The sequence below is a fragment of the Calliopsis andreniformis genome, chromosome 9, assembly GCF_051401765.1.
Source record: "Calliopsis andreniformis isolate RMS-2024a chromosome 9, iyCalAndr_principal, whole genome shotgun sequence".
In the NCBI taxonomy this organism is placed as follows: domain Eukaryota; kingdom Metazoa; phylum Arthropoda; class Insecta; order Hymenoptera; family Andrenidae; genus Calliopsis; species Calliopsis andreniformis.
The window spans coordinates 7,495,987-7,521,511 of record NC_135070.1 but is presented as its reverse complement, the minus strand read 5'-3'; the positions used below and the strand labels follow the sequence as shown (position 1 = coordinate 7,521,511).

At 33.0% G+C, this 25,525-nt stretch overlaps 5 protein-coding genes across 7 annotated transcripts; 1 reads left to right on the top strand and 4 right to left on the bottom strand.

The window, feature by feature from the left end:
• Positions 1-9: 9 nt before the first annotated feature.
• Positions 10-2,742, bottom strand: LOC143184024 (F-box/WD repeat-containing protein 4). The gene is made up of 7 exons (XM_076385950.1): positions 2,428-2,742; positions 1,536-1,802; positions 1,320-1,470; positions 781-944; positions 542-670; positions 268-415; positions 10-191 (listed from the first exon to the last, which is right to left on the bottom strand). Exons 1-7 carry the CDS (start codon positions 2,625-2,627, stop codon positions 24-26), a joined length of 1,227 nt encoding a protein of 408 aa, XP_076242065.1. The 5' UTR covers positions 2,628-2,742; the 3' UTR covers positions 10-23.
• Positions 2,743-2,768: 26 nt separating this feature from the next.
• Positions 2,769-8,228, bottom strand: LOC143184023 (major facilitator superfamily domain-containing protein 6). 2 transcript variants are annotated; one of them, XM_076385949.1, is made up of 11 exons: positions 8,207-8,228; positions 6,824-6,966; positions 6,212-6,374; positions 5,840-6,138; positions 5,400-5,730; positions 5,123-5,313; positions 4,897-5,033; positions 4,676-4,791; positions 4,346-4,591; positions 4,082-4,228; positions 2,769-3,993 (listed from the first exon to the last, which is right to left on the bottom strand). In XM_076385949.1, exons 3-11 carry the CDS (start codon positions 6,267-6,269, stop codon positions 3,920-3,922), a joined length of 1,599 nt encoding a protein of 532 aa, XP_076242064.1. In that variant the 5' UTR covers positions 6,270-6,374; positions 6,824-6,966; positions 8,207-8,228; the 3' UTR covers positions 2,769-3,919. The 2 variants fall into 2 exon arrangements, with proteins under 2 accessions (XP_076242064.1, XP_076242063.1); XM_076385948.1 differs by lacking the exon at positions 8,207-8,228 and having other exon boundaries at positions 6,824-7,030.
• A 2,073-nt stretch (positions 8,229-10,301) lies between these two features.
• Tsf3 (Transferrin 3) lies at positions 10,302-17,959 on the top strand. The gene is given in 15 exon segments (XM_076385946.1): positions 10,302-10,395; positions 11,297-11,405; positions 11,541-11,674; positions 11,769-11,896; positions 12,577-12,721; positions 12,804-12,961; positions 13,228-13,349; positions 13,422-13,570; positions 14,085-14,331; positions 14,403-14,551; positions 14,706-14,867; positions 14,945-15,043; positions 15,267-15,391; positions 15,456-15,608; positions 17,650-17,959. Coding segments are annotated over 15 exon segments (2,157 nt in total). The 3' UTR covers positions 17,833-17,959.
• On the bottom strand, positions 16,527-17,633 carry LOC143184026 (isoaspartyl peptidase/L-asparaginase). Its single transcript, XM_076385951.1, has 3 exons — positions 17,391-17,633; positions 17,058-17,286; positions 16,527-16,985 (listed from the first exon to the last, which is right to left on the bottom strand). The coding sequence occupies exons 1-3, from the start codon at positions 17,553-17,555 to the stop codon at positions 16,594-16,596; spliced, it is 786 nt and encodes a 261-aa protein (XP_076242066.1). The 5' UTR covers positions 17,556-17,633; the 3' UTR covers positions 16,527-16,593.
• Positions 17,960-18,075: 116 nt separating the features above from the next.
• Positions 18,076-22,686, bottom strand: LOC143184019 (cytoplasmic dynein 2 intermediate chain 1). Of its 2 annotated transcripts, none has more exons than XM_076385944.1 (16): positions 22,652-22,686; positions 21,603-22,325; positions 21,410-21,535; positions 21,167-21,339; positions 20,850-21,000; positions 20,639-20,779; positions 20,416-20,556; positions 20,055-20,360; positions 19,816-19,988; positions 19,521-19,740; positions 19,285-19,436; positions 19,065-19,210; positions 18,936-18,994; positions 18,689-18,843; positions 18,483-18,615; positions 18,076-18,415 (listed from the first exon to the last, which is right to left on the bottom strand). In XM_076385944.1, the coding sequence occupies exons 1-16, from the start codon at positions 22,661-22,663 to the stop codon at positions 18,293-18,295; spliced, it is 2,934 nt and encodes a 977-aa protein (XP_076242059.1). In that variant the 5' UTR covers positions 22,664-22,686; the 3' UTR covers positions 18,076-18,292. The 2 variants fall into 2 exon arrangements, with proteins under 2 accessions (XP_076242059.1, XP_076242058.1); XM_076385943.1 differs by having other exon boundaries at positions 18,077-18,415; positions 19,065-19,213.
• Positions 22,687-25,525: the final 2,839 nt, after the last annotated feature.

Here is a 25,525-nt window from a genome sequence, read left to right as displayed (position 1 = left end):
GTGCTGCTTATATTTAATTTTGTTCATATATAAGCATACGTAAGAATGTCTTTATAATTGATCTGTGTGTAAGAATATCCTGAGAATGTAAGTTGAATTAAATGTTGGTCTGTCGCTCCGTATAAATGACTACTGTCGAAGTCTACGGAGTAAAGAGGACTAGACGTTCTACCAATATTCAAGAAATAGAACTGCAGAAAAAATAGAAATAAGTAACATGTAGCCATAAAAGTATTAATGAACATAACACGAGAAATGTGTACTAACTTGTACATAATTCCTTTGTCTTTGATCCCAGAGGACCGCTTTACCGTTAAATTGAGTTCCAGTAATCATCGTATATTGATAATCCGACGATATACAATATAAACTTGCATCTGTTGGATCTGGCCACGCACATACACATGTGCCAGTTCTGAAATAATTTTCCAGATTTTTATAGATTCTTACGATAACGCGAAATAACTTCTTCTCGCTAAATAATTACGAATTTTATGAAAATCACATCCTTAAGATATCAAAATATATTTAAACTGCTCACCTCATATCCCACTTTCGAACATAAGTGTCATATCCGCAAGTAAGTAAAACTTGTGGACTATCCCATACCATGTCCAATATTCCTGCTCCTCTTCTCCAGTAGTGCTTTAACATATCAGATTGGCTGTAACTAAAATGTTTTTTTTTTCGTCATACTATGGAATTTTTCATGTATCTGAAAATGCACAAAACGCACCTGACAACAGTTTTTTTTATTCTCCATGTAAAATTGTAACGTACCATTCAAGGTCAAATATGCGAAGTGGTGGTCCGTTACCAATTCCAGCCGAACCCACGGCTATCTTTGCGCTCGTTGGATCTGCTGAAAGGGACCACACTCTATCTTCAATATTTAAAGTTGTTAAAGGTACATTTAAAATTCTTTGTCCAACAGGTCCCCAAACCTACATATTTATACCTTTTAATACAATATTAGGAAAAATCTGTTACAAAATCTACTAACAATTACAATGGTCCCTGCATTAGTGTCTAGATAGACTAGTGTCTAGACAAAAGTTATTAATTTTTTTTTATAGAGATTAAGGATCTTTGAGAAAAATATAGGTTCTCATTTTAAAAAATAAAGTTGACTTTTAAATGACCCTGAAATCGTTCACAACATTAAAAAACATCATTGCAATTCTTTTCCTCTCTTTGAATGCAGCAATTTTTGTCCGAATTATTTTTTAATAAAATGCTTTATTTTCAAGATATTTGATTATTTCAATTAAAATACTACAGCTTGTATACTATGCTTTATTTTTAAAAGCTTGTCTTACCTTCACAGTTCCATCACCAGACCCTGAAATAATTGCCTTGGAAGTTTCATCTACTGCATTTACATCACAAGTATGTGCTCTATCTATACTACAATAAAAATCTATACTTTCATTTGATCTGGATTTTACCCAAAATTGTACACTGCCATCCCTAAAAAAGATTTACGAATATGATAAAATTGTATAACTATAATCCAAATATTGCATAAAAAATACCTGTGACCTGCGATAATGCATTCATTTCTGACAACAAATTTACATATATCGCTTGTAATATTGTCAGTGACTAATACACGATTGTTCTCATTGAGTTTGAAGCCATATAGACGATTCCCAGCACTCCACCACAAAATGTCATTGGTCAACTGGATCCATGGCATTAGCTTCATCTTTTTCCAATAAAGAACTTTCTTCTCGTATCTGCCATATTCCCAGTTGTATGACACATGCCATTTTTTGCGTAAACATAATAATGGATTGCACCTATAACAATGAAATAATATTTAAAATATTTAATGAACCACAATTTAATTTCATTGGTAATTTAAGGAACATGGAATACAAACTATGTATAAATATTGTAAATATTTTAATACATACCTTAATTAGTTTGAAAGTAAGAATAATTTAAGTATGGCAGTATTTGAAAGTGTAATGACCTTAATTAGATTTTACAGCATTCTGTTAGATATAAAAAGAATAATAAACGCGTAAAAGAATTTTATATCGCAATTTTAACGTGATAAAACATACATAAACTTTTGCTGAATAAAATTAATTGCTCCTTAAAACACTGCAAAATTGTAATATTTGTAAAATCAGTTTTTATTGTAATTTATTAGCTTTGTAATTTCTTTCATTCTGAACATCGTCTCATTCAAAATATGCTCATTTCTTTTACATTCCATTGTAAGAAGCAAGTACACTCCCAACTTTCTAGATGTTATCGGTATATTAAAAATCATGCTTGTTTTGAATTTAATACATACTAACTTTTTCGAAATACGTAAAAATACAGCAATGAAATCATATCATTAAAAGTAATGAAAAGTTTCGGTGAAAGTAGTGGATTATTTTCTAAAACGGGACTAAACATAACCAAACTGACCTTTCGCAAAATTTGCTCGAAGTTTGATTTGTCACGATAGGCTGATTACTCTTTTTAATCCAAAGTATTTCTTCGCGTATGATGTCGCGAAATCGTGTGCATACTTCACTGAGTCGGACCAAATCGAACGCATGACAGTAATCAAAAATTATAATCAAAACGTCAGATGGCAAAGTGTCCAAACGCCAAACATTTGCCATTTTTCTTGAGCCAATCACGTGATCATGAAACAGCTGTTCAAATTTGAATGTAACTACGGCCAACTCTAGTAGTGTCGCAACACAAAATTATCGCCAGCAAAAGGATTAACTAGGTATTTTTAACGAAAAAATCGTATAATATTGTAGTACATGAAATGTCATTTGATTAAAAAAATTTTACAAATAATACAGTAAGTCAAAGTATGTATATTTGATCGATTATCGATTGTCATACACTACCTTGAAGAGAAAACTATTTACTTGAAAATAAGATTGTCCCAATAATAACAGCTCTCAAGAGTATTTTAAATTTGTTATTAATAAAGTACTTCTTATCAGACGGAAGTTGAATTTGACGATAGGAGAATGAAGGAACGAATTTTCTATAATATTCGTTATATTTTATAATAAAAATTTTCGGTAATTCATCATTGCCCGAAAAATTCTACTTTTTACTTCCTTCATAATAGTGTGTATAAAATAACAATTTAAAAATGAATATGTTAACCCATTAAAGCCCAAAGTTGCGTAAGCACAACATAACAGTAACGTGAAGGAGCAGAATTTAATACTGTACATTTCGTAAAAAAGTGATGAATTAAAGGTTGCGTTTACACAAATTTGGGCCTTAATGGGTTAAAAACAAATACAATCGAACCTCGCTAACTTGAACCTCTATACTCTATAATATGAAAACCTTTGTAAGACTATGTTTTATGTGATTATGCCTTTGTTCTTCACTATAAAAACCTATACAAATCGAAATATAAATTTCCTATAACTCGAATTATTTGCCACGTGTATAGGTACATTATCTTTTACTTCTCAACATTAGTGGAGTCCAACCTTTACCAAGTCAAGATTTACCTCTAGTCAAAATTTTACCACCACTGTTTCTAGAATTTGAAATAATAAATATATATTTTTACATTCGTGCGTCTTGCAATGAAAAGCATGTATAACACTAATACCTATGTGTACAAAATTCATTTTGTTTAAAATTCATATTATGATTACGTTAATACATATTACATGTATACGACAAATATTTATAATTGTAGAAATTCTTAAAAAATTCTTGATAAAAATTCTAAAACTTCGATAAAACGAACCCGCCACAACTAGAAGTTATTACCCGTTTTCTAAGATTTGAGTTACTGAGGTTCGATTATAATTTCATAAAAACGTAAGCTACATCTCGCATTACTTATGTGGTAACAGTCTATGAGCATATAATTGTATAAAAATAATTTTCATTAGAAATAAGTTCAATTTGGGTTAATGACTTTGTATCAGCTATCATCAGCGACGACACATTTGTTTCTCGCTTCTTCAGGTGTTCTCCATTCTGCATTCTTTTTTGTACCTACGATAAATAATATACTCAAAAATGTTAAATTCGAGATTTAAAGCAATTCATCAATTACTGTTTAGCGCAATTTTCTCTTTTGTACCTGGCGTTAATTCTTTTAAATACACTATGTGTAAAATCAGGTAACTAAACGCAGCTATTATGGCACATAATGAAAATATTCGCATTGTTATCACACCTCCAAATACTTTGTATAATATTCCACCTATCAGGCTACCGATTGCGAAACCTGAATTGAGAGAATAATATATTGTACATGATAGAACACTTAAAGACACTGCACAAGTAAAGACAGAAATGTGTAAATACTTCTATATTGTAACATATGGAATATTAAGAAATTTACCAAAGCCATCGTCCATTCCTGCTACAATTCCCTGAACCGTAGCTGTTGTACCGGGTGGTGAAACTTTGCTCGCATATGCAACGATTGTCGTATAACAAAGTGCATAGGTAGGTCCTTGCATAAATAATTCTATTGGAACTACCCACCATGGTGTAGATGCCAAAGATATTAAACCAAGACGTAAGGCATAACACACAAAGCAAAACGTAAAAGTGTATCCAAATCCCAGCTTCTTCAAAATTTTACCTGTTAAACAGGATATGATTAATTGAAACCACTCGTTTAAGCGAAAATAAAGAATAGAAAGAGTATAAGATGTGAGAAGAATACCGGACAAGGAAAAGAATATTACTTCACCACCCAAGGTCTCTGCAGCAACTATCAAACCTTCTATCAATTTAATTTCTCCCATATGACCGGTTGCTATGGCAAGATCTTCTAAATACCTGTGAATAATATATTGAATTTTAATATAAATATAACTATTTTTATTCTGAATTTTTGTTATTTTACAATATATGGCAGTCATGTTAAGAAACATAAAAAGTTACCAAAATAAAAAGTAAATTATAAAACTGTCAAAAATTCCAGCAATTGTTGCAAAGCAGAGAAATATAACTATAGGTTTCAATTTTAAAAGCTGAAAAACATCTTTTAATACATTTCCTGATCCTGCCATAATTGGTAGCTGCAAGAAATATTTTTGATGGATTACATTTGCTTAAATAAAGTGTGAAAAAAATTTGTTTTATTTCACAGACTGTATAAAGTACTCACATCTATTTTTTTGCAGCAAAGTAAATCAAAAAATGAAAATACGAAGATAAGTAGAAATGCTGGTGTATAAGTTTTTATAATCTCTCCTTTGGACCAATTATCTACTGCATAACCAGCTAACAGAGCAGAAATTCCAAAGCCAATGGTTCCCCAAACCCGTTGCCTACCATACCCCATTTGGCCACCCTCTCCTGTAAGTTTATACATATTAATAAAGTAAATAAATTGTATTAGACACTAAATATATAACTGTAATATAAATATAGTTGTACAATACCTAATACATCAAAACAAATTGCATCACTTATACTATTGCAGACATTAAAGCCTATATTTCCAAGAGACATTAAAAAGACGAAAATCCAAAAAGTTGCAGATGTATATAAACAGTATTTGTCTTCAAAATTATCACAGGTAACGTTGCAGGAAGTATTGTTAGAACAATATGAGGTAGCATTTTTATCAAGCAAACATGTGGTATTTGAGGAGAAAGTTACTTCTCCTTCAAGTGCTTGAAATTGTATTAACATAGAAAAATTCTTATTAATACACGTCCAATGGCATATTGTATTTTTTACACCATTACATAACTCTGGTTTTGATATATCCTTAAACAAATTTTAAATCACATGTGAATATTATGTATCTAAAGAAACTACATCTGACATTCGTAAAGCCTTAGGAATTTTAAATTATTTTACGAGCTGATAAATTTACCTCCTCTGTACAATATGGTAATGAAGTACAAGATATGTTATTAAAGCTGTGATCTGGTAAAACAGAACCGGGAAGTACTGGTAAAAAGTACATACAAATGAAGCTGGCACTAGTGGCTGCTAGTAATGTTACGAAAATCGTTTTTCTCCAGGAGTGAAAGTAATCTACAATGAAGCCAAATACTGGCTTAGCGATTAAAAATAAGATAGGCAAAACAGCTGTAATACTGCCCATGACTAATGGAGATATACCAAGTTGTTTGCCATAAACTGGGAAAAATGGAAGAATTGGACCCATTGCTAGAACAAGAAATAAAATGAAAGTAGTATGTATACAAAAAGTATGATATAATGTTAACTTAATGATATTTACCAGCCATGAAAAAGAAGTAATGTGCCTTTACAGGCAACTGTTGATAATTCAATTTCATCCTTGTGACTTTAGGATTATAAGCACATAAAAAAAGCACTTTGACTTAGACAATTAAATTCATTTTTAAAAATTTAATTCGAGCTGTGCTCAACATTATGCTTTCCTGTAATAAGAATACATATATTAATATAGTGTGGAATTAATTTAATAGGTTAAATTATTTATCTTATTTTTATATAAAAACTGTACATAATACTGCCAAAAATGCTAGAAATTATTGTCAGATAAGAAGAATAAGCACGTTAAATACTAAGATATCATATCATGTGTAGAATGATCTAAGATTATAATTTCTAAAGATTTTGATTAGTAATACATATAGTATATATAGTATTTTAAAGAAAATTGTAACTGTATTTTAATATTATAAGTTTGCAAAAGTTCAGTACATGACATATGTACTTTCACAGTGACTCACTTGTGTTTTATTGATATGTAACAAAAGGAAAACTGTACTTTGGAATTATTATCAAACATTTTACATAATTTATCTTCATCTTTGCCATTTATTTAAATAATTCTTTTCTGCTTAAAAGAGACACTTCTACTTACTGTGTCACTAAACAGGTAAAATATAATATCTATAAATATCAGCTGTTTTCTACGATTATCCGCACTGCTCTGACAGCTATCATCATATTGTTAATTTGACGGTTTCAAGTAGCGGCGATGATCGAGAAAGTCGTAGTAGTGCGCTGAAAACATATCACGAATACCCATGCATTCTCGTTCTCGTATGAAACTACACTGGCATGATTGATAGCGATAATAATATTTCGAGATGCTTTTACTCGACGTAGTAAGCGTAGTATGTGTATGTATGTATATATACACGTATATATATAGATATATACATGCACACACAGAGTACTATGAATATTCAAGGCCAGGAGAAAAACTTTTTGTTGCATTTAATATCCAAGGGACAATCAAACGATGAAATAACTTAAATAACAACATGGATAACTAGCATGATTAAATCTGTGTAATATTATTACGTATATTAAAATCAATAAATTGTCAGCTTCGCGCGGTCCATGTAAGTATACGTAATGAAAGTGTCAGATTCTAAATGAAAAGTGAAATATGGTTACATGATATCTATGTCAATAAAATTACTGATATATCTTCTTTGATTTATGTATGTATATACAATACATATACACCAATTTCAGATTTTTTATACTAGAATTTAAAATAAATTAGACTTGCTGCTAAGTATTGACATTCTGAGAAATAATTACAAATGAAATAATATTAGTGGTATGCTACAACATATGGCTATCAATGCTGATTAAAATTATCTTGTTTGAAAAGAGTCTATGACATAAACCTTACTGAATTTTTTAATATGCTGAGCATAAGTAATATTTTTTAAAGAGAACAAATGATTCGTATTTGAAATTGGAGTTGTACTCGTTCAGTCGAAAAGTTCGAGTATGTACAAATATTCCCAATTATCGTGAGTACTACGATAGGACGAATATTTTCAAGTACATAAAGTTCAAGTTACTCAGAAAGTACCCGTGTACTTCCGTAGTTAACTTTTCTTGGAAGTAGATATTTCATCTTTGAGTGCTTATTTAGGCCTACATAAACACAAGCTAAAAACTGTTAAGCTCAAATGCGTCTGGTTGCAATTGTCATTCCTAACAATTGTAGCATTAACAAGATAATTTAGTGGCAATTGATGCGTAACTCACAATCAGATCCTTTCGCGAGGAAGGAAAGAAATGTTATATTTTATATCACAGTTTCCGACAAAAACTCGAGGACGCTACAGGAAACAGCATGATATCGATCATTGCGTTATCTCTCAATTAATCACAGGAAACGAAGCACCTTCTTTTCAGATATACGTAATGACTAATTACTTAAAGTAAAGAACCATCTATGCAAATATCATCATTTAGATAATTATTATACTTAATTAACCTTAAAAGACGCAGCGTAGAAAACATCGAGAGACGCAGAGCCATGGATTTGTAAATTATTCTACTAGTTAATTACAATTATTAAGACACGCAAACAAATATTGATATTAATACAGAACTAAACACTGATTTTACATATGATAGAATTGAAACTCTATTATAACATTATCACTTCACGTTTATTTTGTGACAACGCAAAACAGACATCAGGAAACATCAGGAAAATATGCGGAAAAATAAGAGAACGTTTGCTTGGTCAATATAGAGAGATATGTATTGTATTTCCTATTGTCAGGTACGAATTGAGATACTGAAAATCATCAAAATAAGTGGAGGCACTCTGTATTTCATTCTCCAAACCAGAATCATGCAAAGATACAGAAAAATTGAAGAGCTCATAACAAAGACAGTCCTTGTCAGATTTTACAATTTTTTTCTAAAAACAATACATTTTAGTGGTCAGAAACGAGATTCACAGCATAATGTAACTTATCCTACCAAAAATGAAATCTGTGTATTATAACCTATGACAAATATTTCGCTAAAAAAAACATTAATCAAAATTGAACAAGAATTAAATAAAAAAAATTGACAATAATCGCTTTTGTTGAACTCTTCAATTCCTTGGTTCGACCGATTAGGGTACTTCAATAGCCCCGAAAAAATGACTGAAATTATTCCTGAAGAAGAACCGATTTTACAAGATGTTCGACGGCAGTTAACGTGTTATTTACTGTACGCTTCTCGCACATTGTACATATAAGCTTCTCCCTCCAGACTCGATAATTCCAGTTCCCTACTGGACTTTCGGTCGCATCACCAGCCAGTTGCAGCATCGTCAGACTTAATTTAGTCGACGTAAAGTGTAAAGCAAACGCATACGATACGTGTCGGACGAAAGGAACCGCTTTTCCTCAAAGGGTACCATGTGGTGAATTTGATCGCGAGACGTTCGAAAAGGTGACTGTCGACAGAAACGCGCCCGATGTCACGGAACTGACTGACCTTTCACCTTTTATTCTTACTAAATCCAAAAAGAAGTCAGTCGCCTTCGCGATTCGGTTTTCTATTTTAAGCGTTCGAACCGCGTGGTCAGAGTCAGCACTACAAAGCCTCTGATTGAAGTGAATCTGGTCGTGCAGGTACGACGAACGAAAGAAGCCAGATATTTAATGGTTAAATTAAACGTGACGTAAAGGATCACAACGTTTTTTTCCTCCTTCCTTTTTACGTTACTCTTGAGAGTTTTCAATGACCGGCGAAAAAGTCGATTTCTCCTTGAAGTTACTTTACAGTGCTACAGTAGAGGATCGAAGAAAGAATTGATCGCAGAGAAGTTGCAGGAATGAGATTGTTGAATTAAGTGAACTTTAATTATGTAATTTTGTGAGAAAAATTTCAAATTTTATGACAGATTCGTTTCGTTAATATTGAGTGGTGCTTGTTCGAACGAAAATACTCGTTTTGTGCATTTTTGTGTCAGGACGTTTCTACCTGTTACGGGCAAGAATTTCCCTCGCTAGAAAGAATTCTATGCTTTCTTCCTTCGGTCCTGGGTAATTAACTTTTATTGCCATCCTTCATAAAACGATCTTTGAATTGTCTCGCTTCGAGGACTCCGTAAAATGACGGTTCAATTTGTTTCGTTAAGTTTTTATGCTGATATTTGCATTATTATGCGTGCATTAATCATTTCGGTCGATTTGAGGCAAGATATAGAATGTGTAGCGTTATGAATGTCTTGTATGTCTACCAAACAAGTATCTTGTGAAATAATAACGGTGTGATAAGTGTTGTTATCCTTGGAGTAGGGAAGTTCGCGATCCCGCTTCTACAATTCTATTTCGTGCCGTGAAATGATTGAAAATATGGATAGTGCATAATTATTAATAATTGCTATACGAATATTTGTGTCGGTAATTATGAAAGTGGTCCAAATAAAAAGTATTGCAAAATTAAATTTATCTCTTATTTTGTGTTGCATTGCAAAATAAGGAATAAATTCAATTTTTTAGATTTTTATTTAGGCCACTTTCATAATTCATGGCGTGTTTAAAAACAAGTGATAGAAAGCTCATAATTAATTTTTTATAAAGATGCTGGTTCGATAAACGCTGAAAATGGATTTTCGACTGTTTGCTTCACTCTTCTTTACTGCGTTTTTCCATCAATATACCGACGCTGAAAATTGTAAGTACTTAATTTTTAATAATATTTAAAATATTTGTATTGCTTCATATCATTTAATGTTAACCCTTTGTAAGCTTACATATTTTGCTCAAAATAAGAAGAGTTTCGTCCATTCAATTATTTGCAGTATTCAGTACATTTATTTTAGACGATAATTATACCTAAGATATTATTGTATCACGTATTTTAGTTTCCTTCCGTTTCATTATCAATCATGTGAATCATTTCAAAACTTGCTATCTAAAAGTAAACATTCAAATTGCTTTAAGCGGCATAATTTATAGCAGAAATATTGTAATCAAATTTTAGCGCATTGAACGATGGAAGAGGTCGATATCCTTATTGAGCAATATTTCTAACAGTTCCCCTATCTCGACACCCAACATTTAATATTTACCGCTCGACTGCTTTTAGAATCACCGTAATTACGCGCATGTCTCTACCAAGAAATAAGACTGAATTGAATATAAATTATATCGGCAACAAGTTTGGAATCACGTGTTAATACTAATTAAAACTATATTGCATTTCAAAGTATTTTCATTTCAAAGTTAATGGTTTCAATTAATCTGATTTAATTATTACAATAATCTTCATTTCAACGTAATGTAATAGATTAATATAATTGTATTCTTTTGTTTAAAATATGTACTGAACAGAACGAAAATGATTCTTAACTTTTAGCTGATAATTGCTTCTTAACGCTTTCGTGACTAGTGGGACGTACGTGTTCCACTTTTTTTTTGCTATTGCACCTAGAATGACATGAAAGCCTAGTTAACAAAAAAAATTAGAGCAGAGGATGCTGAAAAAATCATTCAGTCACGAAAGGGTTAAGAACACTTTTATGCGATTAAATACTGGAATGGAACAAAACGAAGAACGAAATTGAAACTTTCAGTGAAACTATGCGTGGTCGAAAATGTGCACACGACAAAAAGGATTCACAAACTTTGCCCGCAATTGGTAACTGCTGGGACTCAGGTAGAGTGTGTTATAGGAAACGATAGGCGAGTATAAACAAATTTAATAAGAACGATGACGGATCATAAAGACGTCTTAAAAAAACGAACGCATGTCATCAGATCGAACGATTGGTACTAGGTATGTCTTTCGATTCAATGGGAAATTGTATTAAATCACAGGTTCAATTGCCTGAGGCAGTTGACCAGAGGCCATGCTGATTTCACCGTTTTGGAACCGGAGGACCTTGTCGCCGCGTCTGTGTACAATGAATACAACGTTCTAGTCACAAATGAGCTAAGACTCTTTCCACAAGGTAATTTCAATGCGAAATCAATTCACTTGCTTGATTCTTCAATAGTTCGTTTGCAATCAAAAATTGGGACTCATTCTGTTTTCTGCATTGATAGAAAAGCAACGCTTCGAGATGGTTGTTCTAGTCAACAAAAATGTGAGGAGCATTTGGGACGTTAAGGGAAAAAGATTTTGTCACCCTGGATTCGACACGGCCGACGGTTGGACCAAATCTTTCGCCACGGTTAATATTCTTATATTGCTAGGATATAATTTAGCATTGAATGTGACGTACACTCAATTCGTCTGGCTTTCCAAAATTAAGAAGGATCTCTGATTGAATCATAGAGATTTGAATTTTAGATAAATTATAAAACAATTGATTATACACACAGAAATTATTATATAAGATGTTCCAGAACTGCTGGTACAAGAAGAAAGATAATGATTCTACATGAAAAATAAGTCGAAAATATAAAATAAAACTTTTTAATATCGTGCTTCATTTTTGAGAAAATTGAATTTAAATTTCTACACTAGAAACAGTTCCCTCTCATCCTAGGCCTAAATTGAAAGTACATATTTTTGAAACTGAAATAAAAAATTTTGTTCTATATTTTCAACTTACATTTTCATATAGAATCATTACCTTTCTGCTTGTGTCACCAGTTCTGGGAACCCCTGTATACATGCATCGATACCTTTATTCTAATACTATGAATATAATAAAAATGTAAGTTCATAGAAAAGTAGAGAAACTAATTACATATTTCGGTCTAGCTTTATAATTTATATAATTATCTTGAATATGTTCACGTTCGTTTTTCATACGCGATATTAGAATGAGGATATCAATATTTAATACATTTTACGATTATTTACTATGTAAAGTAAATTCGCGATATTAACGTACCTTGTTTATAGTATTTCGAGAAGTGGATAATTCCCAAAGAATGTGACCCGCAAAAGACCTTGCTCGAGAATAGGATCACTGGGCTGTCCAATTTCTTTGAAGGAGCCTGTATTGCCGGTCCATGGGTCGTCAATAATTTATACAACTATAAATTAAGTGCGTAATCTAAATCCAAATAGCACGTGAGTGAATGTATTCACTTTCATCTACGAATATTACGAACGAATCTACTTTGCAGAATCACAGAACATGAAACTGTGCGCCTCGTGTTACAATCCGCTCGGTTGTTTTTCGAATGACAAGTATCACGGTCGCGAAGGTGCTTTATTGTGCCTCACTGATAACGCAGGAGACATAGCTTGGGTCAGATTAGATGATACACGTCAACATTTTGAGGTAACAATATATTGAGAACACTATTAATCTATGTTACACAAACTAACTAAATACCTGAAGAATAAAGATTGAATAGTGCTCCATTTAAAAGCAGGCTGTGATTTAAAAAGAATCGAATACCCTTCTTCCAAGCGAAAATTTAGCGCAAAGCAATTTTCCTAGAGGCTTTTTTTTATTAAAAATTTCGTTCTGTTTGAATCACCTTGTAGTACAAACGTCTTAATGTAATTCAATCATGATAATAATAAAATGTTACACGGAGACAGAATCAACACATCGATAAAGAGTCTTACAACTATTTTTGTCCTGATGGCACGACGAGGCCCATGGTATTTGACAAACCCTGCGTATGGATAACGAGACCATGGCCAGTGATTGTTGCTAGACGGTTAGTAAAGTCATTAGACAATTGAAGCTTCGAAAGTATTGTATCTTTCAAGTGGTCTTTCTGTTTTATCAGAGAAATAGCAGAGAAGGTTGAGAAGAAAATGAGTAGTATGAGGGAGGAGCACGGGTTGAACTGGGTGATGATGGATTTGTTGGAGAGCTATCACCCGTCGCCGGTGAGCACTGATACTCTAGAAAGGCCAGAGGACTTCTTATTAAGATGTAATTAACAAAGATTGATTACAATATTATGACAAGGTGAAGCACCGATTTTGGTGATCTATAAAGTACTTTCCACATAGTGAGTCTTGCTCTGAAGCAACATAACATAAGTGTAGGGTACTTAATTCTCCATGGGCACATTGAATCCATTTTGTCCGCAGTGAATTCTGATTCTTTTGTAAACTTCTTCCGAATTTTTATTTTTCTTAAAATTAATCTTACAAACATGTAACTTAAATAGCGATGAACTAAAATAGAGACCTTCAGTAAGTGTGTATCTCACAATTTTTCAGATTTTTTGAAAGCTTAGAACAATGAAAAAAATAGTTGCAGGAAAAATGGACCTACACTGTTACCACAAAAGGAGCGAAAATCAAGTGTAAAGGGTTAGAACCTAAGTAATTCTAATACAGTGATGCCCATTTAACGTCCACTGTTTCCTATAGAATTATACCACCCAACCAATTCACAGTTCGAACAATTTCTCGTCTCTGATAATCATATTTGATCACAGTTCCCGGTTTCATAAGCGCCAACAACCGCGCAACTTGTCGTTCATCGAGAAGGGTACGATGGTGTGTCACATCGAATTTGGAAGACAGAAAATGTCGATGGCTCAGAGAAGCAGCTTTCGTTTACGGTGTGGAACCAACTATTTCCTGCGTTCAAGAGCTATCGAGAATGGCATGTTTGAAGGCGATCGAAACCAAACGAGCGGATATATTCGTTGCAAGGCCCGAAGAGATGCTTGACGCTAGAAAGTGAGCTAAGATAGAGTACGTGTGTTCATGGCAAAAAGATGTCCCGGGAAGTATCCAGAGTGCTGTTTCAGGATGAATCTGAAGCCGATCGTGCAGGCGATGCCCAAGAAGTACTATGAGTTCAACAGGATCGTGGCTGTCGTCAAACGAGATTCGTGGTTTAAAAATATTAGGGATCTGAAGGGGGCCAAAGCATGTTTCACTGGATACAGAGACGTCGGTAAATATAATTTCCTGTTTTTCCTACTCTTTTATCCTTTATACGAAACCTTGAATCTGAATATAGCTAGCGGTTTTGTGTTGTGAAATATGGTACTTTCTGGATATTTTTTTGAATCTTGATAATAATTTTAATAATTGTTTTATCTTTATAGGATGGAACACATTCGTGGCTGTTTTAAAGAATATTTCTAGATCGAGAATTGAATGCTCGGACCTCCATGCAGTAGCAAACTTCTTTAAGGAAAGTTGCGTTCCCAATCTGAATGAGAGTCACGAGGAAGTTCCTCGTAATTTATATTCTTTGTGTAAACAGAGTAGGTAAACGTGTGCTATGGTAATCAGAGCATTACAAAGATCATGATATTAACTAAACAATGAATTATATTTATAGCAGGCAAACATGGAGACGATTCAACAGCGTTTGAGTGTTTATCATCTGGCCTTGGAGACGTCGCTTTTGTCAATTTAAAAAACGTCGAAAAACTAATGGGTAAATACCTTGAATCCTCGAATAAAATTTTTATGTAATCTTGAAGATTGTTTCAAGGCTATCTGTTATATTTTGAAATGAGCGTTAAAAATATCTTTCATATGAGAAACCTATAAATTATTCAAAGTCTCTTATATACCTACAATTTAAATTGAATTGATTTTCAAATAAAAAGGACAAAGTTTTTTATTTCTAAACATATATGTCTCTATGATTATTACAGGTAATTTAAACTCACAAAATAATAAAGATTATGAGAATACTTCACCTTATCGAATTCTATGTGACAATAAAACAGACGTTGATGAGGAAAACGTGTGCATATTGTCATGGACCTCCTTAAGCACGGTAAATATCTCGTGACAAAATATGATACATACTATAATGTCCAGTGAACTATATTTACGTTTAGGTAGTCGGTCACGAAAATTTAACTAGCACAAGACACGATGAAATATACTCAATGCTTTTGGAAATAGACGATCTTTTCGGAGGTATCAAAGCTAAGACCTCAGCATTCTCCTTATACGGACCATACGATTCTAATCACAGCGTCATATTTCCGGTAAGTAAAAGCATACTGATAATTTAAACAATGATCTACTAGATTGAAGCAGACACTAATATAAATAGCAATATTATTCACAAAAAGTGTACAAGAAACGTTACGACATTTACAAAATACTGCACGCAAAGTCTTCCTTAGTCTTCGTCAGAAGTGTTACACATGCAGTCTAGAGGTCTTTCGAGGATAGTTACTTTTTCCCAGAACCTTTCGTCTGGCGCTGAACCATAATACACGAATCCCTTTCGGCAAAAAGCCCAAGGGAAGTGTGTGCACTTAAACGAAATGAAAGGATCACCTTTTGCATTTAACACAATAACACCTATGTTAGAATCCCCGGTTGTTACTTCAAAATTTTCTAACTCTGCGTTCACTGCACATTTTATTGGATCTTCTGGACAGAGATTTTGAATTATTTTTCGCGCTGGTGCATAACAATAAATGCTAGTATCGGTCCCCGAAATGGAAACACAGCCTTCTTCGTTCGCGTAAATACCACAGCCAATTACTGTGCCAATTGCGCTCACAGAACCAACCGGTTTCCCAGGTTCTCCCGCCGTCGATGTACCGCTTGCTAATCGCCTTTTTCGATCATATGCAATTGCACCAACTGCGCCAGCCTAGATTTTTAATCATTTTCAACTATTTTTGGGGTGGGGAGGTCGTAAATATTTTTTGTAATAAAGATCCATTGTTGTTCAAAGCTAAGAATCGAAGTACTATAGTTGATTTTTCATAAATTTTTAGCATCAAACGAATATAGTAGTGATATCTGAATACAGTGAAACCTTGATTAACCAAAATTCGATTATTCGAATATTCCATATAATAAAAATAAAGAGTACAGTAAAATATTGATTGAGACTTAGAAAATGATTTAACAATAGCCTACCGAAGATAATAAAACTAGTTATGAGAAGGGTGCTTCATATTTGAATCTTAAGGTATTTTTGTTAATCGAAATCCTACTGTATTAAGATATGTATTAAGGTTTTGTAGAAATTTCGTTCAAATATGCATAAAATGTAATAAAGGAAACCTGTAAAACAGTCGGTTCATCCAAATCCGAGATTGACATCACGCAATAAGGGAAAGCTTCTCCTTCTTCAGACCTTACCACGACACAGTCTGATCTACACTCTTTCTTCCTTCCATCTTCGATGTTATTTTTCCATTCATCTTCATTCCATTCTCCTTCGCCCGAGCAACTAGACACACACTCGAACATGCTTTCTTCGTCCGACCGCTGTGATATCGTGGATTCGTACACATTTAAACTACCGGGTGGCAAAATTTCAATGCCGTTATCTAAAGCAAACTTCTGCGCGCCGTTTTCGACGATTAACACGTGCTCTGTCTTTTCTAATACCTTCCTTGCTGTGGGATATACGATTTCGTTTAAATGCAGAACCTTGATGAAATTGCAGTTTTGTTTAGTGTAGTATGTACCTAAAGTTATAGGATGTTCTATGTCGCGAACGCCACCCACAAATCCTGCATTATCTTTGGTCACAATACCAGCGTCCATAACGACTTCATCGTTAACGTCCAAAGCACCTCCCCTGGCGCAATTAAAGTATGGCTTACTTTCCATATGAGAAATCGCCTTTTCAACCGCATCCACTGCCCGTTTGCCATTGATGAGATCTCTATATGCCTCGATGGCTGCATTTTTAACCTATGTTAATTTATGGAGACTTTTATCCTTGTAATTTATATATAATTCATAAGCATTCTTTTTCTAAGAAACACTATGTTTTTTCAAAGAAAATTTTCTGTAACCTCGAGAAGCATTTGTTCACGTTCTTTTTGTGGAATTCTTCCTGCACCTCCGTGAACTACTACGACTGGATCTACATGCACTCGTGGTTTCTTTTTTAGCGGTTCTGTAGTTTCAACTTTGATCCTTGCTAAGATTTGGTCGATCCAAGAGCAATAATCGCACATTGTCGATACAATGTTGATATAAAATTCGTGAAAATGGGTTATCACACGCGTAATTTAACACAATTAAAAACAAATGCAAATATTCTTTTTGCAGGAAGAAACGCAACAATTACAGCTAGATGCTCATCAGACATGGAATGGCAGTTATAACAGCATTATCGATTACCTTATGGCAAATCGAACTTCTTGCAGCGGCGTAAGAGATTTGAAATCCAATTGGGTTAATATTTTTTTTATATACATATTTACGTTTGTTATGTTAAAAGCGTATTACTGAATGCTTAATTATAAACATTCACCCAACGTATGCTATTTACAACCAATTTGTAAATACCACATTTGTCGTAATAAAGATTTATTAGAGAATAATACTTCTTTGAATTATGTATTATCTGAATGTCTTTTATATTATAAAACTATCGTTTGTATACAATTTATGGACGGATTCATTTTTGTGAATACTATGCAATAAATAATAAATTTTATACAAATCGTGGTTTTTGCTTATTAAATTGATATAAAATAAAAATTACTTTCTTATCGTTCAGTAACAATATTAAAATTCTATTACTATGTTGCAAAAGATTGTCTTTTAACTAAACACCAAGTAAGTATTCACTATTCACTTATAAAACATGCATGTAGATGCGATAAGTAAAAGTTTTGCATACTAATTCACTGGAAGTATAAAAAAATTCAATTCCTTCAAGGTTCTATCGTTAACAATCTTATTTTAGTTACAAAATCGCAATATATCGCATAAAAGTATTTAGCTCTTGCAAATACTCCTCTTTTTTAGAATAATAAAAGTTTGTCTTTAGTTTGTATATCTCTACGTTTCCGGATTCTGTTCCCACGGCCTGAAATATACATTGTTACATATATGGAATTATTATAAGTTATATATTAATAAAAATATTAACATACTAAATACTGATGAGACATATCTTGCTCGGTTTTGCAAGACGATAATTGCATGCTATTTATGTGACCACTTTTTTGCATATTTACTGTACAGGATGGATAAATATCGCTGTTACTTAAATCCCATACATGTATGCTGAAATATTAATATTGTTTAGTTATCATAGCCGATTATTAAAACTGATTTGTATGTTACAACGGTTTATTACCGTGAGTTATTGTCCAATACAAAGATTGTAAATGGTTTCGATTGCGACCATTGCACTGATTTAATACTCTGTGCATTGTTTTCATCTTTTAATTGAAAAATTGGTTTCTCAATACTCAACGAGTGTAATCGAATCGTTCCATCGTCACAACCAACCTACGATAAAAGAAAATAATAAATAGTAAAAGAAGAATAATGCAACTGTTTTATAAACAACTGAAAATTAAGAGTGTAGATGAAAATCATACCAAAAAGAAGGAATGTTCGAATGGACACGTTTCCATGCTAGTTACGTTTCCACAAGGACCTGAAACACAACACACGACAGATTAATTATATTGGAATTAAAATTTTTGTGAATGTGATTAATAACTTACTAGTATCAAATTTACTGTACATAGCAGGATGAGCTTTGTTACCAATGCGAGTAGCATGCAAAATACTGCTACTGTTAGTGGCAATATAAAAATTATTACTGTCAACACAATCCACATGCATATCAATAAACGCAGCTGTATTGATCCTTCTGAAGGAATTAAAAGGTTTAGTATAATCAACTTTTAATACGTAGTATGCGTTGTATTATAGAATATTTACTTCTTCTTATTATCAAATTGTAAAAGGAGTTCTTGACTTTTTACAAGCCTTACACTACCCCAACATGACAGCCCTAAGTCATCAACATTTATTCCCATGCTGTGTAAAACGCTCCATATAATAAGACAACCTTTTTCATTTAAGCTACATATCTATTATGTTAGATAACACAGAAATGTTAATACAAGCACTATTATATAAGAAAGTATGAATTAGAATAAGGAACCACAACATACTTGTATCGGTACAAATTTATTACTATGCCATTCTGACGATTTCTCTTCAATTTTAGATAATATACGTATTGCAACAATTTGTGAATTGTGATTATCAATTTCCATATTTGCTGCAGTTGTATAAGTTGGCATTCGTATTATCCAATTTAACTCGTTAGCTTTGTCAGTTATTTTTTTATGCCACATTTCATCTTCCTTTAAATCCCAAAGACTTATCGACCTGTACATCAGTCTTTGTTAGTTGTATTAAATTACCATATACTGTAATATTTAAATGAGTGGTTAAGCGACATACCCATCTTCTAGACCCGCAAATACCACATTGTAATTTGTTAAATGAAAACAACATGCAGTAATTGGACAGGTTGAATAAAATAATTTCATAGGCATTGAGGGTTCAGAAATATTCCACACACATCCAATACAGCAATCAGTGATATAATCTTGTTGATTGGATGTTTCAATTTCCTATTTAAATTATTATTATTATTATGTATAGGTTTTACGACTGCGATAGTTTATAATAATTCTTACCTCTTCAGCTGGAGAATGAATAGTCACAAGGACTTTATTTATCACCTCTGAGTAATGAACTAACGTCACTGCTCTACCAGCCAAAAATGTTACCGAATCTATGGAAAGTTTAACAACACCGTCACTAAATGGTACTTGCTCTTCATTTTTGAAAACATTTCCACCAGATCTTCGTTCTTCCAATAATGATAACATGACTCTCCCTGCGCGATTTACAAAATCGCTTAATCGTAATGCATCAAAACATGGTGGCAGTATGGAATTCATATTTTCTATGTCATCATCACCGCCAACACCAATTTGATCCTGAAAATTTTACTACTATAATAACACTTAAATAAATTAGAATTATTTTACATACCATTCTAAACAAGTCTAACTCTTCTTTAGTTCGCAAACTACTTCTACAAGTTATAGGAAACTGAGTCCATTTATTGCTAAATACTATTTTGTCTGTTTGTGTTTCTACCTCAATGTTATCTTCACCAGTTTGCGTAGACATCTGTAAAATTCAATACACACGTTTTTAAAAATTCAATATTATTTAATAATGAAATTTACAATACATTTAATAATCAACATACTTGTTGAGCATTTAGCTTTCCATAATTTCTAATAAATTCTTCATAAGGAATAGGTGAGCATTCAAGAAGAGACCACTCCATCATGTCTAATTTTATCATTTTTAATAGCTCTTCACCCCTGCTTAAACTTTTCTTGGATTTCTAGGAGTAACAACAGGTATAATCACTGATAAAGAAGTTTAATGACTTTGTAATAATTAATATTTATTACCTTTGGTTTTTTATTTTCTTTAGTCTTACGAAAATCAATGAATGAAATTTGTGAGAGTGGTGGTGATTTTGTAAAATCACCAGAACGACTATCTTCGAAGCCTTCGTCAGTAGATAACGGTAGCGATTTATTTTCTGATAATCTATCCTCACTATATTAAGAAAAAAAAAGAAGAAGACAATTACTTAAAACTATTATTAAAATGAAGCACACGCAAATAATTATTCAGGAATTGCATAAGTATTTAATAAGAGAACAGCACAAACAATATAACAAAAGCTACTCAATCTTGAAACTTGATTTTGCTTATAACGAACCTATATGCTTTGTTAATTGGTTGCTTTAATTCAAGAAGAGAAGATAATTTTGGATCATTTGCAAGTAATTCTACTCTTGCTGCCCTTCTCCTAGCTTCTGCAAGTTCATAGTGCCCAGAATCATGCATGTGTTCTTCTTCCTTTTGCTGTTCAGCACTGTTCACAACTTTGCGCTACAGTAAAGTTGCAATTTAATATAAAAACACTGCCAACTTTAATACTAGACTATGATAAAATAAGTACCAGTACTTGTTTTTCACTTTGTAATTCAATGGGATTCTGTAACATATTACTGTGACTGCTATTTGTTTCTTCACTAATTTCAGATGTTTCACTGTCTGTACACTCTTGAAAATCAGATTCATAATCCTACAAAAATGCTCAAGTCAATCAAATTCATAACTTATCATAGCTTGATTTCATTACTGTAATTTACCTCAAAGTCATCTTCATAATCATATTGATTATCCATTTGATCCTTCTCTGCTTGAGCCTTTCTATTCTGATCTATCCTTTGTACAGAACTTGATCTGTTTGCAGCAGAGTGCAACATTCTAATTTCACTTGGACTTAATGTTCTGGATAATTTACGTTGCCTGGCATTTGTTTTTGAGTTACTGTTATCAACTGTACTTATGCTTGTTTTTGGTTTCTGTTCATTTCTCAATGGAGAGACATTATGCTTACTATTAGATTTTGTAGTAAGTTTACTTGTGGTTGACTGAGGCACAAATATTGTACTTAGTCCCCTTTTTTCTGAATATCCACTTTGAATTCTACCAGTAGATTTACTACTTTTTACTGCAGTACTACTACTCGATTTTCTGACAGAATCAGATGGCATTTTAGATGTTAAAATACTTTTCGTAGTTGCTTTAGGAACATTGATACTTGTTTTAGATGTTGAAGATGAACTTTCTCTAACAGTTCTGGTTTGAGATGGTCTACCTGATCCCTTCATATTATTTTTGTTTGATTGTGCAGATTGCATTAATCTTGAGTATTTATCACCCTCTCCTGTTTGTTCTATACTCTGAAATTTTTTCCTTGATTTCAAGTCCAATTTTTCAGAACTTTCCACTTCTTTGGTAGATGAACTTTTTGATTTAGGTTTAACATTTGATGCATCCTTAGTAACTAGAACTTTTTTTATTGCTCCCTAAAATGATAAACATGCTTTATCAATGAATCCTTCAAATTGAATAGAATTATATTACATATTTGCAAGAAATTTTATCACAGTTTGTACAACGAATTTATGTTATTACATTTACGTGTCATTTTTCTACTATATAAAAAAAGGTCGATAGATTCGAGGTTGATAGTTAAATTGAACGTCGAAGTTGAAATGTCAAGTCCATGGAATTATACTAATCTTCCGTAAAAATTTAAATAAAACATGTACATAGTGACGCACATTTAAATGCGATAAGCGTAAAAGTGCAAAATTAAAATAATTTCTTTCTAAATATAATAAAATACTACCTTATGAGACATAATTCTTCTAATTGATCGGTGTTGACAGCTACAATACCACCATGATGTAAACTATTTGTCATCGCACTAACAGCGCCATCCACAGCTCTTTACAGAATTAAATTTGATCGATAACGTTGTTATCATCTACGGGTAAAAAATTTTAAACAAAAATCAATTACAAATTTCATTTTTAATTTCGCAAATATTATTCCATACAAAAAATATTTCACGATATTTCTGTATATACATATATCAAGAATAAAATTAAATTGAGTGTTATATATGAATGATACAAATTTGTTTATAAAAAGCTCTTTTCCATTGTGTTTCTTTTTCTCTGAATAAATTAGATACAATAAAATAGTGAAAATGGCAGTGAAAGGCCGAGGTTACCGACACAATTCTAGGCAAAAGGAAAGAAGGAAGGAACAGGAAGTTAGGTAAAAGAACTCAAGCCTCAAAGACTTCAAAGACGTTATTATTAATTGACATTGATCGAATAGATTGGGATATCCTCCTAAAAGTCCAGGACAGGGCTCACGACGACATGATCAAAAATCGACGGTTTCAGATCTGGTGTACAACTATTTGAGCAAAATATCGTACTCGGACAGCGTTCGAAAGTTAAGGAACAACGCGTGTAACAAATTTCGAAGGAGAAACGCAAGAAAAAGAACTATTCATCCTTTGCGCAAATATACGAACGCAGGTTGAGAAAACTAATTATTTCGTTTATTACGGTTGAACTAGTTCTAACATGTTGTTAATGCTCAGACCGTGACGAAGCAAGGTGTTACGTACGCAAGGCACTTTCCTTTGCCGTGAACACCGGATATTTAATTCCCACTGACAGAACCGGAAGAAATCTACGCCTTTCTCCTAACCTGAGGTTAAGCTCTCTCGAAAAGGATGAATGAATCTACATATGCAAATTAGTAGAACAAAGAAAATTAAAGTGCTAATCGAAAGTGCTGTACGAAGTTCCTGGGATAATGGTTCTTTAGCTGTCTAAAAACCATTGAGAAAAAATTATAAACACATTAATTGTATTAATTATAATTGCAAGACAAAGTGCATAGTATAACTCGTACATTAATACCCTCATTCTAATATGCAGTTTCTGTCATTAAATCCCCTTTTACAACTTGTAAATTTCGATTGAGATATAAATTCAACTTTTAGCAAATATGTCATTTTACAACATATTTTTATAAAGTTACATTGAAATTAAGTAATGTAATTACTATAAGTAAATGTATGAATGAAAGAACAGGTGAAAGTATTTGATTCATGAGCAGTTTATCTAAAAAATTGTTATATAAATCAGTTAATCATTGCATATTCAATTTTGCTTTCTTCGTCGTTCGCACTCTTCTTGACAACGTTTAATCCATCTTGCAAGTTCCTTCTCACGTTGCTTGGATGTCTTTGAAACAATCTGAGCTTGAGATTCTCGATGGTGTTCATCTGTAGTATGTGATATATCCATGGTATTCAAAATATCTTGATCTAATGCTGTCCTTTTTCTTTCACTAGGATTTGCCTGAAGATAGGTTCTTTCGCGATCTTCAGCATCTCCATTTTGTTCTGCACTTATCTGCAAAATTTCCTCTATTTTGATAATATATTTAGCATTTCTATTTACATTATCCAAAGTCACATACGTCCTCGTCAGTACAAGAACACTGTGGAACGTCTCCGGCAGCATTATCCTCTTCGTCTTCGCCATCCAAAATGGTTATGGGATCATCGTCATCAGGAGTTTCTTTCGAAGACTGATTTTTGTTCGAAAATTTTCCACGTTTTGTTTCAGACTCTAATTCCTCTGTGGTGGAGGTTCCACAGCCACAGTGGCCTTTTTCAACTTTGTTTCGTTTCCGACGTTTTGCAGGAGCCTTCGGTGATGATGCTAACAGACAGTCGCCTCGATCTTTGGAGCAAGTGGCTTGGTTCATTGAGATGGCGTCTGGTCCAATGAAATGGTACTTATTCTCCAGCAATTGCATGACGAGTCTGTGGGATTAAAGATACTCGGCAAGTCTGATTCAATATGTAAGTTATTGAACATTATGCGCTGAAATATGAGTTGTCAAATAATTATTTTCTTGCTAGAGATGACGTACACCCTCACTCTCAGAGGACTTTTATACGTCTTCTACTTTATAAAAATATTTTCCCAATGGGGATTCGAATGTTAAACTTAAAGGTATATACGAAAATAAATAATTTGAGAATTTTTTATAGAAAGAAAATGATCCAAATTTAACATTTTTCAAGTTGTAAAGAGCTCGAGAAATCTCTCCTTTAGTAGGTACATACAATATACCTAGGGTTCGTAGTTTTCTAACTTCTTTCAGATATTTGTTGTGATGAAGCAAGTATTCTAATTCTAATAGTTTTGAGTGGGGGCGGAATATTGTTGGATATTCATTCCCTCAAAATACAAATTTCGTCCACATGTACTTCACGATACCATCCATATTTTCTGTACCCAAGAAAAAGTACAGATCGGTGAATTTTCATTTGAAACACCCCTCGTTAAAAGGGTTCGCAAAAAAGAATACTTGCGCGTCATCTTAATGAAGAAAGAGTCTAATAATAACAGACATGTAAACATTATTTCCCTCGAAGTCAGTTAGATTCGCGTCACATAATAGCAATTAACGAGTCAGAGCCACGAACAGGATCGGTCGATAGATGCGCACAGTCTTCGAACGAGATAAACGGTTTGCAGAGTTGCCTTGAAACGCGATCGTGTCTCACGCGAGACACATTTTCGCCCTCGCGTTGCTTCGCCTTGACGTAGAACTAACCCTTGGGAACAGACCTGTTTCAGCGCTGTTCGCACCTGAGCGTAAAGGTCACCGTCGTCCCGATAGT

Coding starts and splice junctions, on each gene's coding strand:
- LOC143184024 (XM_076385950.1), bottom strand. CDS start 2,627: ATGGCAAATGTTTGGCGTTTGGACACTTTGCCATCTGACGTTTTGATT. Junction 671..780: donor CGCATATTTGACCTTGAATG/GTACGTTACAAT, acceptor AAAACATTTTAG/TTACAGCCAATCTGATATGT. Junction 416..541: donor GTTCGAAAGTGGGATATGAG/GTGAGCAGTTTA, acceptor AAATTATTTCAG/AACTGGCACATGTGTATGTG.
- LOC143184023 (XM_076385949.1), bottom strand. CDS start 6,269: ATGAAATTGAATTATCAACAGTTGCCTGTAAAGGCACATTACTTCTTT. Junction 5,034..5,122: donor TTTGCTGCAAAAAAATAGAT/GTGAGTACTTTA, acceptor TATTTCTTGCAG/CTACCAATTATGGCAGGATC. Junction 4,229..4,345: donor AGGAATGGACGATGGCTTTG/GTAAATTTCTTA, acceptor CTCTCAATTCAG/GTTTCGCAATCGGTAGCCTG.
- LOC143184026 (XM_076385951.1), bottom strand. CDS start 17,555: ATGTGCGATTATTGCTCTTGGATCGACCAAATCTTAGCAAGGATCAAA. Junction 17,287..17,390: donor GTGAACAAATGCTTCTCGAG/GTTACAGAAAAT, acceptor AAATTAACATAG/GTTAAAAATGCAGCCATCGA. Junction 16,986..17,057: donor AGAACATCCTATAACTTTAG/GTACATACTACA, acceptor TATATCCCACAG/CAAGGAAGGTATTAGAAAAG.
- LOC143184019 (XM_076385943.1), bottom strand. Junction 21,536..21,602: donor ATTATGAAGATGACTTTGAG/GTAAATTACAGT, acceptor GCATTTTTGTAG/GATTATGAATCTGATTTTCA. Junction 18,616..18,688: donor GTATTGGACAATAACTCACG/GTAATAAACCGT, acceptor TTAATATTTCAG/CATACATGTATGGGATTTAA.